At 38.5% G+C, this 16388-nt stretch overlaps 1 protein-coding gene across 3 annotated transcripts in view; it reads left to right on the top strand.

Annotated features, from left to right (window-relative positions):
- The window catches only part of INPP4B (inositol polyphosphate-4-phosphatase type II B), a 428879-nt gene that overhangs the window by 339004 nt on the left and 73487 nt on the right, over positions 1-16388 (top strand). For all 3 annotated transcript variants that reach the window (XM_054990215.1, XM_054990214.1, XM_054990216.1), the window contains 4 exons: positions 2113-2285; positions 3940-4063; positions 7369-7486; positions 14645-14785. In XM_054990215.1, coding sequence (XP_054846190.1) covers positions 2113-2285; positions 3940-4063; positions 7369-7486; positions 14645-14785 — 556 coding nt within the window. The remainder of the gene's footprint in view (positions 1-2112; positions 2286-3939; positions 4064-7368; positions 7487-14644; positions 14786-16388) is intronic.

Genomic DNA, 16388 nt, shown 5'->3' with positions numbered 1-16388 from the left:
ATTGTTCATGAAGCTAACAAAACAGGCCAAAGAGTCGTGAATTTCATGATAATTTCATGATAATCGTGGCCCCACAAAACGCTGTTTCATGACACACGAAACGGCTCATTTTGTGATGAAATTTGCTTCGTATTTCGATTCATGCCCATGTCTAATGTTAACTATATTTAGCATATGATGGCATTGCCCCTTCACAAGACATCTGGGGATAGCAATTCAGAAACAGAATGCATTCTCTTGCATGCTATGGCTTGACTGTCTTGTTTGTTCCTATTATTATTAATAATAATAATATTCTGAATAATATTCAGACTTCTGTTCCTATTATTAATTTGGATCTAATATTATTAATTTGTATCTAATACTAAGTAATTTATTTTCAAAATCTAATTTTTAAACAATGAAAATCCATGTTTGGGGATTGTTTATTTTTTAGAATTCCTAAAACCAATTACCTTAATTTCTAAAAGGTCATTTATTGTAACATCCTGCCCTATAACAGAGCATGCACTTCTGCAACCAGATGATCCTATGCAATATAGAACAAAGTGTGTCTCAAATAGGAACAGAAATATTTTTCTTCCATTTACCCTCCTTATTAAACAAAGAAGTATACAACTTTTTCCATATCCTGTTTGTTTCTGTTGATTATATTGTGCAGTTGTTATTGCTGCTGCTTCTTGGATTATTCACATGGATAATCCCAGTCAATCAGGATTAGCTGATAGCCTAATAGCCTATCAGATTTATCTAGATGTTGTCACTGAAGGGAATGAGAATGAGAATAATGCTTCCTAGCTCACTCATTAATGTCCCAAGCCAATCAAGACCTTGTTATAAGCTTGATGTTATCACAGTGCAACATAGCCAGTCAGATTTGCCAGTGTTGTATAGTGGCTAGAATGTCAGACTAGGATCTGGGAGACCCAGGTTTGAAACCTTACTTGGCTATGGAAGTTTACTGGGTGACCTTAGACTAGTCATTCTTTCTCAGCCTAACCTACCTTATAGAGCTGTTACAAGGAAAAAATAGAGGAGAGAATGATGCAAGCAGTTTTGGATGCCCATTGCTGGGGAAAATGAAGTAAATAAATAATAAATAATCACAGAAAATAATCTGTGAAAAATAATAAAAATCTGTGAAAAATAAATAGTCACAGATAAATAATCACAGAAAACAACTAAAATCTATTCAGAGTGAAGGCAGCACTTTCCAGCAATTGGTGAGCAATTGTTGAAAGGAAAAGTGCTCTTTAATGCTGTTGAAAATATTAATGATTAACAGTAGATACCATTTGTGAGTTTGAGAACAGTTCACTTGTATATTTTAAGTACTGCAGGATGATATGCTTGTCATGTTGTGGGCATTTCCTATTCCTCTGCCTCTGTCTTTTGAATATTGAATGAAATAGATTGACTGAAATGACTCACAAATATGTATGTGGGGGAAAGGTGGAGGCAGTGAATGGTATAGAAATTGAATTGTTTGAAGGAACATTAAGACTGTATAATCTACCCAATTAAAATAGTTCACAGGTCAAAAACTAGAAAATTTTCTTGCAAATACTGTAGAGGAAATTAGTTACAGCCCTACTTCTGCTGTTGCTTTGGATATTTAGAGACTCTGAGAGTTAGCTTCCAATTTACTACTCCCTCTCAATGTCATTAAGGACTTTGTGTTCCTAATATATGTGATCTCTTTTAAAAAGCGTGACTTTGCCCATCTGTAAGCAATGAAAAGAGATCAATATATAGTGCTCCCTTCGCTTGATTAGAAGTTCAGTGTGTATTTCATCCAGTTTAGCAAACTTTTAATTTGCTTTGCTTTTCAGTGTTGATTTCCCCTTGGCCCTTTTTTTCTTATTTATTTTAATTTTGTTCAACTCACCTAAATTATTGGATACAGGAAACTACTTTTTTGTACCTCTGTTGATTTAATAAGAATGAATAGGCCATACATAGGTTTTTTTTTTAAAAAGACACTGTAAAGAATAATATGAGAGAAAAGGGAAGTGGAGTCCTTTCAAGAAGCACATTGCCTGTAAATGAGTGCATCAGAAGAGACTTGCTATGCTTTGAACACTATTCTTGACCATACTTTTTTTGTTACAGGTGACTGGTATGAACAGCTTTATCCACTCACAGTTACACTGAAGGACTGCATTGGAGAGGTGGTGACTAGGGCAAGGCAATCAATGTCTTTTGTTCTGCTTCAAGAACTTGCATGTAGTTTGCCACAATGTTTAATGCTGACACTAAGAAGAGATATTGTCTTCAGTCAAGCAGTAGGTGCTTCTTCCATTTCATAAGCTTCTTTTTCTTGTCTTTCCTTTCGGGAGGATGTAACAGAGCAATCAATTTAAGCCATGCCAGGTTTAACCAACCCAGAGCTTTAAAACTATCACTTTCCCATAGCCCAGAATATAATGAGGATATACTATTGAATGAAGGGGAGCAATCTCCCTGCCTCTCACTACATCAGTGCTGCAGTTGTTACTAGCACAGGTTTGCTTGGCACAATGCGACAGAAGGCCAATCCCTAATTTCCACTAGCAGTTGACCATGTTTAAAGAGTGTTTGCCAAATTGCTTACTACATGTTTTCAAGCTCATCAAAGGCCCTTCAGATGTTACATTTGATGATGTTGGAGATGTAGGGATTTGTAAAGTAACCCATTGCATTTATTTTCTGCCAGCGCTTCTGGAGCCAGCTCCAAGGCCTTTAGTGGAACCGCTGGCCATCCCCCATGGAACCCAACACAATTGAATTGGCAGAGCTTCTTCTAAGCCATTTATTCTGGTCATAGGAGTAGTCTTGAATGACAGCAAAGAAATCTGCTGTATCTTCATATTTCGAAACATGGGTGGGAGGGGTATCCCTGCAGTGCTAGAAAGTGCCTTTAATGCAAAATATTCTTAAGTGCTTCTCTTTAACATCCAAGCATTCAAATTACACAAAGAAATAAATGGGAAAATGTACTGTTTGTATAAATACAAACCCAACTTAAGATATAGCTGCACCTCCAGACTAGCCTTCCTATTATAGCTCTCTTCTTGGGAAAAAGAGAACAAGAAAAACACATCACATAGATGTTCTAATATTAGCAAAGCTGGAGATTAATTTTAAGAGGACAGCAGGCACAGTGCAATAATAGTTAAGTTGTGTGGTTCTATCTAGTGGCTGAAGAACCTGGTATTGTTCCTTTTAGAATAATGGTCCATGTCTCAGTGGCAGACTTTTAATGACCCAAATATTTACTCTCCCTGTTGTTTATCTTTCCTTTTTTAATAGCTAAATTAATAATGAAAGGTTCATGGGGTGAATAGGCAACACACCAGAGCCAATAGTTCAGATTTGAATCCTTCATTTCTCTGAAACAGCTACCATCTGGTCTTGCTGGCTTATTATTGTTCAAAACATACCCTTATCCGAAATCTCTCAGGGCATTTTAATTTGAGAACTAAAGTATCCCTTGGAAAATGTTTTAAAATTTTCCCTCCAGTTTACAACAAAAAAGAAGAAAGCAAACCATTTAGCTTTCCAGTAAAATTGTATCATCCATAAAACATTTTTAGGAAGTAAAATGTATACATGTTTAGAGAAGACTTGACCTGATTCTACAGCTCCTAGGATAGGTAATGCTGTTGTTAAAACCCAGCATTGAATGCTAATATGCCTTAAAAATTGCTTCTCTATACATCATGGTATTATATCTATTATACTGCAATCCACTGAGTACAAAATTAATACAACAAACCAAATGGCAAAGTATTATTCATTTTAATATCTTAGCAGCCACCCACCCCACCTCCTTTGAACATGCCTTGAAGAAGGTTTGGGTTGTAATTAACTAATTAGTGTAAAAGAGTGTAACAGGTCTGTTAATTTATTTCTTACATAACTAAGATTACCTGTTTGTACATTTCCCTCATCATTTAGCTTGCTGGATTGGTCTGTGGATTTATAATCAAAATACACTCCAGTCTACGGGATCAAGGCTTCCTACAACAGCTGCATACAGTGGGGTTAATAGTTCAGTATGAAGGACTTCTCAGTACATACAGTAAGTATTGCACTTCAATTGCTGTGTTCAACCTTCTAAAAATCTTTGAAGGTGGTCATCTAGAAGGTTCTTTATTTTTACATCTGTCCCTAAATCTGGCTAAAGATACGTTATTCTATTGATAGGCAGAAAGTATCTTTATAAAATGGCTATGAAAGCTTTGATCTGGAGAACTGCACCATTTCTATTTTTACTATGCATTAAACATTTTAATTATACTTTGGGGGCTACATTTCTAAAGATACTTGTTTAGAAATGAAAAATCTGCTGGAACTTTTGGCAAAACAAACACTTTTAGTACTATTCAGCCAGCCTTTGGAGGGTGGTGCAGTTTGTTGTTTTTTAACTGGCCTGTATTACCATTGTATTGCTTATGTATTGCTAAAGTTTTAATAGGTTTTAATTAGAATCAATTATTATTCGATAGGTATTTTAATGTTGTTGGTTGCTTACAAGCTGTCCTGTGGCAGGATATAAATTTTGTTAATATGGAAAGTGCTTTATAACTTTTATGTATCTTGCCTTCACATAGCTCCAAGGGTTCTAACTTTCCAGTCTTAATAGATGAGAACTAAGGCTGTATAACAATAAGGGCAAATTCCAGAGGGCACATTTGCATGTACACTGACATTTTCTGAAGGAGACCTGACTTCAAAACACTATTTGTGGGCTGAACCAAGTCTACTGTATTCCAAATGATCATAAATATCCCCCTAACCATTCACCGACATTTTTGGTTCAAAATTGAACTAGAAAAATATAGTTTAGAGATTGCTTGATACATAAAGAAGAATCAGTGCTATACATAAAGAAGAACCAGTCTGGCAACAAACTGGCAGCCTGTAATGGCCTTTTAGAACGGGTAGAGTATGTTCTCCATAACCAATGTGAATTGACAGAACTGGAAGAGGTCTTTCCCCAACCAGATTTTGTTGATGCCTTTAGGTCCTCAGTTTTTCTCTCATTATTAAAGTTCAAGCCCATTGTAAAACAAACACAATGATCACCTGTCATCCAGTGTTATTTCTCTGCACGCTCCAATGTAAAACCAATAGTCACTGGGATTTATTCTCTTGTGGACAGTTCTCACCTCCTACCCCGTCCCCAGTTTCTCATCCAGGGTCACTCAGTTCTGAATAACATTTATAAAAAACCCAAACTAATAACAAACTAAAACAGAATCTGGACATCAAACTCCTGCTCCTCAAAGTGGTAACCAAAAGGAAGAAGACACTTTATGTTGCCCTTTTGAGTGTACCTCAGTATCCCCTACCTTGAAGATACGTGCCCTTTGACAGTGATTCTTAAGCTTTAGCAACCACCTTTTTGATTTAAACTTTTTTCATGGACTTCCAGCATCTTGTGCAATGGCTTGCACAATATTCCAAATGGGCACCTTTCAAAGCATACACTCTCCCTCACAGCATCAGCAAGGAGGCACATGAATAGCTTCACCCAGTCCAGCTGCCACTGGAGCTGCTGCTGCTGTTAAAGTGATAGTATTTCCCAAAATAATTGCTGCCCCAGAATTTCCTGCTCTAGAGTACCCAATGCCCATCTTTGGTAATCTTCTGGCTGGCTGCTCTTCCTCTTTTCTAACCATCAGATCTAGTGCAGGAAGAATGCAGCAGATTATGGTCTTTTCTTTCCCCAGGCTTTTTCTTTGGTTCTGGACCCATACTGCATCAATTTCTCTCCAGTGCTCTGCACGCATGGTCAAAATACCCTGATTCAGTCTGCAAACTGCTTCCAGACCTTTGTGCATTCTGCACAGTGAAAAAGTGCATCAGCTGCAGTATCAGTCCCCCCCCCCCGGGTTTCGTATAGTTTTTCTCCCTATGCACATACCCTGATTTTTTTCTTCTAGCACAGTCAAACTAGGTGGTTTTTGAAGTGCAGAATGATTTCTTCAGTGTGAGGCCTGGGCCTGCATCTTAATATCCTCCATAATCCCCCAGTGTCCTGATCGGTTAAACAGCAAACAATCCAGTTTTTACTTTAAAAAAAATTAAAACAACATTGCACTGTTGGAATGCTGGTGCATTTTTTAAAAAAAAACTTGCAAGTTTCCTAGCCTATCAGCTGCAGTATAACTAAGAGAAATTTTAAGAAAGAACTAAAAAGTGTGTTGTGTGTGCACACTAATCTCAGCACTGTCAGCAGTAAGAAAACAACAATGTTGCAACATTAGTTAGGTGGGTAGCCATGTTGGTGTGCAGTAGAACAGTAGGATTTTTGTCCAGTGGCGCCTTACAGGTCAACAAGATTTTCAATGTAAGAGTCAGAGCTCCCTTCTTCATTCCTACTTGTGTCTGAAAAAGGGAGCTCTGACTCTCAAAAGACTTTCTCTGAAAATCTTGTTGGTCTCTAAGGTGCCACTGGACAAAAATCCTAATGTTGCAATAGTGCAACCTTGGTGCATTAAAAAAACAAAAACAAAAAAACCTGACCTGAGGAAACTGACCTGTCCTTATCTGATGAATTGAGGAAACTGACCTGTCCTTAGATGATCAACTGACAGGTCCTCAGCTGATCAATTGACAAAACAGCCCACAGCAGAAACAGCGTCTTTCTAGTGCAGAAAAAATAGACACCACTTTGGTTCAACTCCCTCATGAGCTGAATTACAAAGGCTCAAAGTAGATCCGATCCTTGTAGATCAAATACCCAGAAAACCTGGTGTGTGTGCATGCAGGAAACACCTATAATACAAATGCAATGACTAGTCCTACCTTGCAAAAAAACGAAGTATCTGTTTTATGTTGGAATTGTATAATGTTGGAATGAGGAAATGAGAAAACATTCACAGAAATAACAGGTTTTGGTGTAGTGGTTAAGAGCATGGGACTCTAATCTGGACAGCCGAGTTTGATTCCCCACTCCTCCACTTGAAGCCAGCTGGGTGACCTTAGGCTAGTCACAGCTCTCTGGAGCTGTCTCAGCCCCACCCACCTCACAGGGTGTTTACTGTGGGGATAATAATAACATACCTTGTAAACCACTCTGAGTGGGCATTAAGTTGTCCTGAAGGGCGGTATATAAATCAAATGTTGTTGTTGTTGTTACTATTATTGTTGTTGTTGTTGTTGTTGTTATATCCCTAACCAAGCTTTCAAGAACCGCTCTAGGTGTGCTTATAAAGGGACATGTTAAATGTGGGCTGCTTATTATCAGACTCCCACAACTCATTTGGGAAATCTTGACTTAACATTATTGCTTTCTAAAAACCCAAACCAAAGAGTGACTATTCAGTCATATTTTGTGTTTCTCAGTGCATTTTCTAATTAACTTTTCTATCTATGTAGGTGAGGAAATTGGGATGCTAGAAGACATGGCTGTGGGAATATCAGATTTACAAAAAGTCATCTTTAAAATAACTGAAGCCAAATCAGATGACCTCTTGCCTGTTATAACTGGAAGGCGGTGAGAATTCTGTTTCCTAAAACAAACTTATAACATCACTCTGTGTCCGTACAAATAATGGAAGATCACCAAATGCTTTTCCTGCTAATATGTTAACTTGCCAGAGTATCTGTAATTTGTATGGCATAAACAGAAAGGAGAATGACAGTGAAATCCTAAACAGAGGTATGCCCTTCTAAGTCCACTAAAGTCAATTAGCTTGGAAAGATGGAACTCTGCTTAGAACTGTGCTATAAATGACTTGGAGGTCTTGTAAACTTATAATCTTTTGGAACACACTAATATTTGTTATAAAATAGTAGAGAGTCCAGTAGCACCTTTAAGACTAACCAACTTTTTTGTAGCATAAGCTTTCAAGAACCACAGTTCTCTTCGTCAGACGCAACAACTGTGGTTCTTGAAAGCTTATGCTACAAAAAAGTTAGTTAGTCTTAAAGATGCTACTGAACTCTTTACAATTTTGTGACTACAGACTAAGATGGCTAACTTCTCTGGATTTGTTATAAAAATAGGCTACTATAGCTTTGGAGGCCTGTAATAGGGAAGAGAAACTGGAAATTTCACTTAATATTTTTCTACATACCCCAGTATGTAGAAACTTCTTTGTTGTCTATGGGTAGGCTAGTTTTTCTCTTTAATGTCAGCTATAAAAAGCTTGCACAGATCTAAATTAAAGTGTTATTGTATATGTATTTTTTCTGAGTCAACACAATTGTGATTTATGAATTGGTACCCAAATAGCTGCACAAAAAAATTGTGTAAGCCCAACATGATTTTGGGATTTGTGCCTGTGAAAAATTGCCTCCCTCCCATTTAAGAGTTGAATAAATATTTTGATCTGGAACATAAGCAAAATAGTCTCTCAGGAGAGTTGGTGTTAGGGTACATTCTACTGTTTCATAATAAAATCTGAGGCAGATGGTGTGTAAATGAAAACATAATGCCAAACCTGACAGAGATACTTAGGCATTCGAAAATATTTATTTATTATCTGCCTTTCTCACTGAAATTCAAGAGTGACTACACAGTGCATGTCAATATGAACAAACACTTAAAAACAATGCAATAGGGTATGGATTGCAGAAATTTGAATACAAGCAGAATCTGATACAGAGCTGAAAACCATGCTGAAAGAAAGTATCAACCATTTAACATGACCTATTAAATGACATAGAACCTACTCAGTAGGTACATAGTAGTATAGTCCACAGCCCCCCTTCCTTGTGTCCTCTGAGATGCTGCAAGATTATCCTTGCACTGATAACTGGTCTCCAACAGCAACTCTCTAAGTCCATTCCATGAAGAGTGATCTAAATCAATCCAAGGCACATCCTCTGATAGCTACTTTTGTCTCCAAAAGCCTCAACAGGATGGCATGATCTACTGTATCGAACAGTGCAGCTACAGCCAGGAGGAGCAACAAAGAAGCATGGCCTTTGTCTACATTCAGACAGAGGTCATCAACTAGAGCCACCAGAATCACTTTGCTGAGAAAGAGTAGATTTTTGTTTAGAGACGGTTTTTAAGTAGTAGGTGGATAACCACCTCTTCGAGTGGTTGCGGAGGGGGGAAGGCACCTTGAGTTAGTGACTGATATATCATAGACACCAAAGGCTCATTTATGTAGTCCTTACATGATTTTAAAAGCCAAGATTGGCAAGGATCCAGTGCACAAGTAGTGGCCTTCACAGGTCCCAGGATCCTGTCAATGTCCATTACTGTAACTGAGTCAAAGTGGTCCGTAAGTGGACTAGATAATGTATTAAGCAATTCTTCCACCTTGCCTATATTACAGCTGGCATCCAGATCATAGCATATCTGTGCTATTTTATCAGAAAAATACTTTGCAAAAGCGTCAGAGCTAATTGTCCATTCTTGAGATAGTAACAGTTCAGATTTATGAGTCAACAGATGTCAACATACCATAAACAACTGGGATGGTCATGAACTAGCTGATCCAATGATTGCAGAGAAATAACATTTGTCTCCCACTATCACCACTGCTTCATAGATCTTCCAGTGAGCTCTGTAGCATGTTCTATCAGATTCAGTGCAAGTTTTCTACGAGCATCTTTCTAGACAGCTTTCAGCTCTCTTTAGGACACTTATCTCTGTGGTAAACCACAGGGCTAGCTTCCAGCTCAAATGCAGACTACGTCAACATGGAACTTCACATTCCAAGCTCCCATTGCAGCCTCAAATTCTAAAATCCCAAAGAGCATCACTGAATCCATGAGCCTCTGCGGGCAGACCATTTTAATGAGTCCTCTCTTTTGCATGATGTTGAGGCTACATTCACCCTTGACTTTAGTAGATGGTGATCAGACCATAGTTCAGGCTGAATATCCAGTCCTGAAAGAAAAGTTCCCCTCAAAGGCTTAGCGGAAAAGGCTTGGTCTGAGGTGTGGTCTCTTTCATATGTTGGGCCAGTCACTATTTGAGAGAGGCCCAGGGAATCCAAGGAAGCCATAAAATCCCAGCAAAGAGCATTCAGTATGCATACTGAAGTCACTCAGAACTAGGTGTCTCTGGCATCACATCAGCAAACACTTTTGTCAACTCAGAAAGGGTGTTTCTGGGTAACAGTGCAATCCTGAGCAGAGTTACTGGAATAATTCTTCTTAGGATTGTACTGTGAGTGTCCACTAAACAAACAGAATACCTAATTTATCTTTAGTTTCCAACATAAGGATCATGCAGTCAATGCTTTTGTTCTACTTTTCTGTTGATTTGAGTTTAATTTTTATTGTGTGTATGATGGCAGGAATGCATATGTGAAGTTTAAATGTGCATGACAAACTCCAGAGTCTTTAGTATACTGAGTAACTCTTACAGAAGAACAGTGATGAAGCCACGAAGTGGAGGGCGTTGAGGAATTAAATGGAGATGCATATTCTTGTTCCAAACAATTTGTGTTGGTTGACAAGTTTGTGTTAAAGATAATAAATACTGAAAATAAAAAGATGAGCCTCCATGCCATGTGGAAACAGAAAGTCTTTCCAAACAGCTTTTGTGATGCAGCATAAGGGCCTGCTCAGCTGTTCAGAACAAAACAATAGTCCCAAATCCCATTGTGCATGCCTAAGCCTTGAAGTGTGCCTAAAGTACCACTTTGGACTCTGGCCACTATTTTCCAAAGAGTAGTGCTGGCTTGATACAGATAAAATGGGATCACAGCCTGAGTTCTGAGAGAGATGCAGGGTGAAAATATGAAATACAAATGAACAAAAGACGAATTGTAGGCTGTTAGTGTTCTGGATCTAATGTAACTGGTAAACCGGTGGTATTTTATATGTTCTGAGAGGATTCTTTATACCTGATTTGAGTAACACTTTTATGTTATTGAGAGATGACTGCTTTTCAGAATGTACTAACAGGTTTTACATGGATCAAACAGATTGGAAAACCAAACTTTATCTCTGTGCTGTGAACTGCATGTCTGGTGCGTGATGAGATAATTGTGAAGAATTCTTCCATGGAAGTAGAAATACCATTTCTCTTCACCCCCATTTGTCTCATTCAACTGAGACCTTGTAGTGGTATTCTCATTCTATACATAGATATGATTGAATGAGAAAGGACAGTGACTGATGGTCCATGAGTTCCATCAGCTTAATGGCTGTCAGCATGGTTTAAAATTACATAAACGTTCTTTATCAACCTCTGGCAATTATCTTGGACATCTTAGTTGTCACAGCAATAGTAAGATGGTCAAATCATGCCACTTACATAGTTTTGTATGCTATCCTGGATAGACAAGCATTGTCAAATAGGTTCTCTTTGCAGCAGTGGTTGAATAATTTCACATTAACATTAGCAATTTCCCTTTCACTGATATAACAAAAGCCTCAGTTTTGAAAACCACTGGGGCCATCTTTAATTTTTACACGTCAAAAGGAGGATTTTCAGTTGAGTCAGCCTTGAAACTGTTCCAATGTAAGGCCTTCCCACAGCTTCTTTATGGTGTAGAGATCTGGGGTTGGAATGAACACCTGACCTTGATCCTGGAACCAATTCAAAACCTATTTTTAAAGAGGATTCTAGTGTTGCCTCATGGCACTCCAGTAGCTTTAGTGCAGGTTGAACTTGAGTTACCTTCTATCAGAGCCTGTTTGCACTTGGCCTTATTTAGATTCTGGAGAAAACAAAGGAATCTCTCTGTGAGTCCACTCTTAAGGCCAAGCAATGCTCTGCAGCATTCAGACACCATTTGCTCTGTGGCATTAACAATTCAGCCCTCCTGGCCAGCAGGCGAAGGCGGCTAGGGTTGCGGGTCATTTTTGCCCCCGCAGAGGGAAAAAGTGGCATCACTCTCTCCTTCATTGCAGGGTCTGTCAGGAATGGATAGGCTGGTGGGCTTCGTGGTGATCAGCTGAGAGGGCAGACTGCCGCAGGGACCCCCTGTACAAGTCCTTCCCTCGGGCTTCATGGCGGAGGGGTTGGAGCTTTACGGGGGGAACCATTTGCCTGGCCGGCTGGATGGCTCGCACCTGGGGCAGTGGGGTTCTCCCAGACAGGTCAAGGTGGCAGTCCTGGTGCAGACACTAGGGCTTGACCTGTACCACAGTTAGATCCCTTGCCGTATTGACATTATGTTGTTTGTTAAATAAAAGTGGCCCTTTAATACCCAAAGCCTTGTGTCTGCCTCTTTGTTCCTGACTGTGGGGGGGGGGCAGTGTTTGCCGTCATTATTCCTTCATGGTTGACTTTCAGGATGTCCCCTTGCCTGGTCTCAATATAAGACACTGGAACTTTAAGATGGATGCTTCATTAGACAGAAGTATAACTCTCTGCTACAAATTTTCTCCCTGGTTCAAGTTTTTCAAAAGGGACCATGGCAGGGCCTCTTATTTGACCAAAATCTCCTTTCCTAGTCTTTGAATGGCTTTAACTTCTCAATTTCTCTTTCACTGAGAAAAATGAGACTGTAGAGACAATGGGAGGCAACCAGGGCTTTAGCCAGAGGACTTCTGGGGATGGTTCTCTGGAATTTTCTGTCAAGTCATTGCCAGCTTTCATGGGAACAGTAAGCACAACTTGTGCAATATATACGTTTGCTATCAAAATGGCTATAGTATTGTGATTTTTGTTTTCTACTATTTTATGATGATATAATGTTTTGTAAATTTGAGTGGCTTTTAGATGAGTTTTTTAAATGCATTTGATATGATTCCAGGAGGCTAAGAAACAGGATAACCTTTCAAAAATAAATAAATACAAATATGTAAAACCAAAATTTAACATCTACCAGAGCAGTCGTTATTAATAAAAACTACTCTTTCAGAATTTTAAGTGTGAATATATATGAACGCAAAAGTATTATTTATGTGCTCCTCCCATCCATGAGATAAACTTGAATTCATATTCCATGGATGAGTGAAGGGGGGTAGGAATGTGGCTTTTTTTAGATGCATGTTTTTCTTTTAGAATTTCTCTTACAAATTACTATTTTATAGAAATTTTGTTTTCTAGAAATTCTGCTTCAACACCAGATGTCTTGTGGATTCAATAAACATTAAAAGAATAAAAGCTGTTGTAACATTTAAGTTTCACATAAATACTTTTGATTTTTTTTAAAAAAAACTCTGCAATAGCAGGAACTTTGATTCTTAATAATATCATATGAGAAATGGTGGACAAAATCCGTAAGTAAGTCATTGGAACTTAGGACTCTGGCTGTTTCGATCTGCTTGATTTGAGTGAAACTTAAGTGTGCCTAGGGTTTTTTTAGTTTTGGTTTGATCCAGACTAAATTTTCTGCTTACTGAACGGGACGTGTAATTTCTGCCTAATTCTCCGTCCTGCTATATATAGAACCCTCATGCCATTTGTTGTCCCTTTTCTCCGGGAGCTGTATTTCAGGGATATTAAGGGGCTGGGGTTCCCAGCTTCAGATTGAGAAATGGAAATTTTGTGGATAGGTTCTGAGGAAAAGCAGGGTATAATGCCCTAGCGTCCACCTTCCAAGGCAGCCATTTTCTCCTGGGGAACTAGTCTGTCACTTGGAGATCAGTTATAATTTCAGGAGATCTCCAGTCGCCGCCAGGAGTTGAGAATCCTGGGCTAGAGCCAGGATGGAAGAGTCAGGAAAGTTCTGTTCCTCTGATGGAAGTGCCAATTATGTGAAAACATATAACTGAACAGGCATTAAGAAAAAAAATCCATTCTAAGAAGTAGCTCTATAAAGACTGCTTCAAAAATTCACGTGTCCTCATTTATACTATAAAAGCAGATAAGAAGGCCAAAAGCTTTTCCTCAGATTCTTAGTCTTTTGCTTTTTAATCCCTTTTTTCCACTTCAGTGAAATAGTCATTATAAAGGAAAAGGTCATAATTAAATTACTGATCCTTTTTCATATAGAGTTCCCATCTTTTTAAGACAAAAAGAAACACTAGTATCCAAATGATAAGCTTTGAGGCTGTAAAAATTAGGAGGAAAATGTTGATTTCTACATTTGGCCTTGACGTTTTGAACTTAGTCATTTAAATCCACAAATTTCAAAGCATCAGATGTGTATAGGCAGCCTGGCAGCTTTATAGATGAATATATACTTAAGGGAGGGTTAACATTTCCTATTGTCTCATTCACAAGCCAATTTATTTGTGAAAAATAATGATAGTAATAATACTTAGCATTTACAAAGCATTTGCAATATTCAGAGCACTGCATATATAGTACCTTGTTGTAATCCTCAACACCAGCCCCCTGAGGTAGGCCAGATGATAGAGTTGAGTTTGCCTTAGAGACATCCTAGATCACAGCTCATTCTTTTAGCCACTATAGTGTGCCAGTTTATGAATGCCAGTTCATCCCTAGGCCTCTCCCAGTCAAAGTAATGTAGGCAGCTGTGTGTGTTCCTGACTTCCTCCATAGAATTAATTAAATGTGTTCGGGCAACAGATTTCAGGTGTTCTGGCGTCTCTTCCTTGGGGACCTTGACAAATCTCATGGATAATTTTTTCTTTTATGTTTGTTTTTTGGGCTTGGATGACAGTAGTGAACTGTCTTTATTTGGATTTATTTACATATGGTGAAGTTTCAGTAACTATCATGACTCAGGGAAATTTTATTATATAAAGGCTCTATTATTTATCTGGAACTCTGGGTTACGGAAGGCTTCAAAAGTAAATGACAGTCTTATTCTTTTTGTATTCCTAGGGGTCATTATGTAATAGAAATCAGGCTTCCAGGAAAGATGTTTGAGCTGCTGCCACAAGAGATTAAAGAAGGAAAACTTCTCCATGTGTACCCTGTCCTCTTCAATGTTGGAATCAATGAACAGCAAACCCTTGCAGAAAGGTAAGGAGCTGGGATTGGAGTCAAGTATCAGTGGGCAGCAGACTGTTGTCCAGACTTAAGAGGCCAGAGCTACCAGTAATTATCTCATTGTCTTGTCTCCTTCCCTTTTTTTCCTGGAGCTAATTAACCCTGGAACTTATGCATGTGGGAATACTTACGTGTGCACGCTCTAACATAAGTTTCCAAAGCCTTCACAAAAATAGAGACTTTTTCTCATTAAAAAATAGACTGCCATTTCCATAAGATCCAATCCTAGTTGTGTCCAAGACTGAGCTGCTATGCCATTCGCACTGCTACAACTTAAGGATAAATCTTGCAGTTGAACGCTAAAACTCATCACATGTTTTTTTTTAACTCACTCTCATCCCCGTATACATATCACTGTATTTTTGTTAAGGGATAATGTTACTAAGTAAGAAATCTGTTTATATGCATACTGTATTCACCTATAATGATAGTGAATGTGTATGTGTATTCACATCTGCCTACATAACAGACTTAGGGTTCAAGCTGTACTGTTCCAGACAGAAGCATTTTGTATACGCAAGACATGACTGTAAAAGAAAACTTCTAGAGATGTTAATGCATGTACTTACAGAAATTAGCATTTTTTTGTTCAAACTTCCGCTAATTCTGTATTTAAGATAATTTTTAGAAACACTTTATACACATTTGCAATAAAATTTGCAATAAAATAAAATTTTCTGTTACAGTTTGTCTCACACTAAAGGCAGTGGCAAAGTTCTCATTATATTAAGGTAACAGGAAGAGTGATAACTATTTATTTATTTATTTACAATATTTTTACCCCATCTTCCTACCTTCACAGGACCAACAAAGCAGCTAACATGTTTAAAATATACACATTAAAATGCCATCTTAAAAGCAATTAAAACCAATGAATAAATGCTTCATTAAAATAATTTAAAGCCAGAATTTTAAAAAATTCTTCGGGGGGCCATGTCATGGCCCCCTAAAAAGGTCCCCCCAGCCGCATTATTCCCTATGAGGACTATCTTCACTCCAGAGAATCACAATAAGAAATATTTAAAAATGCACAAAGCCGTATGAAGCGAGTGAGCAACTAGAAGTGAACTGATGATCAGCCTCCCTCAGTACAGCCAAAACTGAGTGATCAACTTCACCCCAGAGAGGTGAAGTTATCCCACCTTCAAACAAAATATAACATCACACCAGAGAATCACACCCCCTCCTCCCCTCTTTTTGGCGGGAATTTCAGTTTTTGGATTTCTGGGAAAAGCATTAATAGCAGCGATTAGTTCTTTGTCTCAGCTAATCACACTCTCTTCCCTGATGCCCCCCTCTCCCCCTCCCCTCCCTCTCCTGATGACAGGGGAGGGAAGAGAAATGGAACAACTCTTTGAAGCCTTTTCCCCTTGCTGCAGCACTGCCAGGGCCGATTCAGGAAGTACAGATCAACCTGAATTGGGGTTGATCTGTGTTTGCTTCAGGTTAAAGAAACCCAAAGCGCACATCCCTAATGCCATCTACTCCAGGTGCTTTGTTTCTCCCAATTGCTTTGAGCGCAACTTTTACTTCACTTTCTAAGATTTCTGGTTCTTTATCAAAGGACTCTTCTTCA

This window comes from Eublepharis macularius, chromosome 10, assembly GCF_028583425.1.
Source record: "Eublepharis macularius isolate TG4126 chromosome 10, MPM_Emac_v1.0, whole genome shotgun sequence".
Lineage (NCBI taxonomy): Eukaryota > Metazoa > Chordata > Lepidosauria > Squamata > Eublepharidae > Eublepharis > Eublepharis macularius.
The sequence above is the reverse complement of the archived record's forward strand: the minus strand, read 5'-3'. Positions and strand labels throughout refer to the sequence as shown.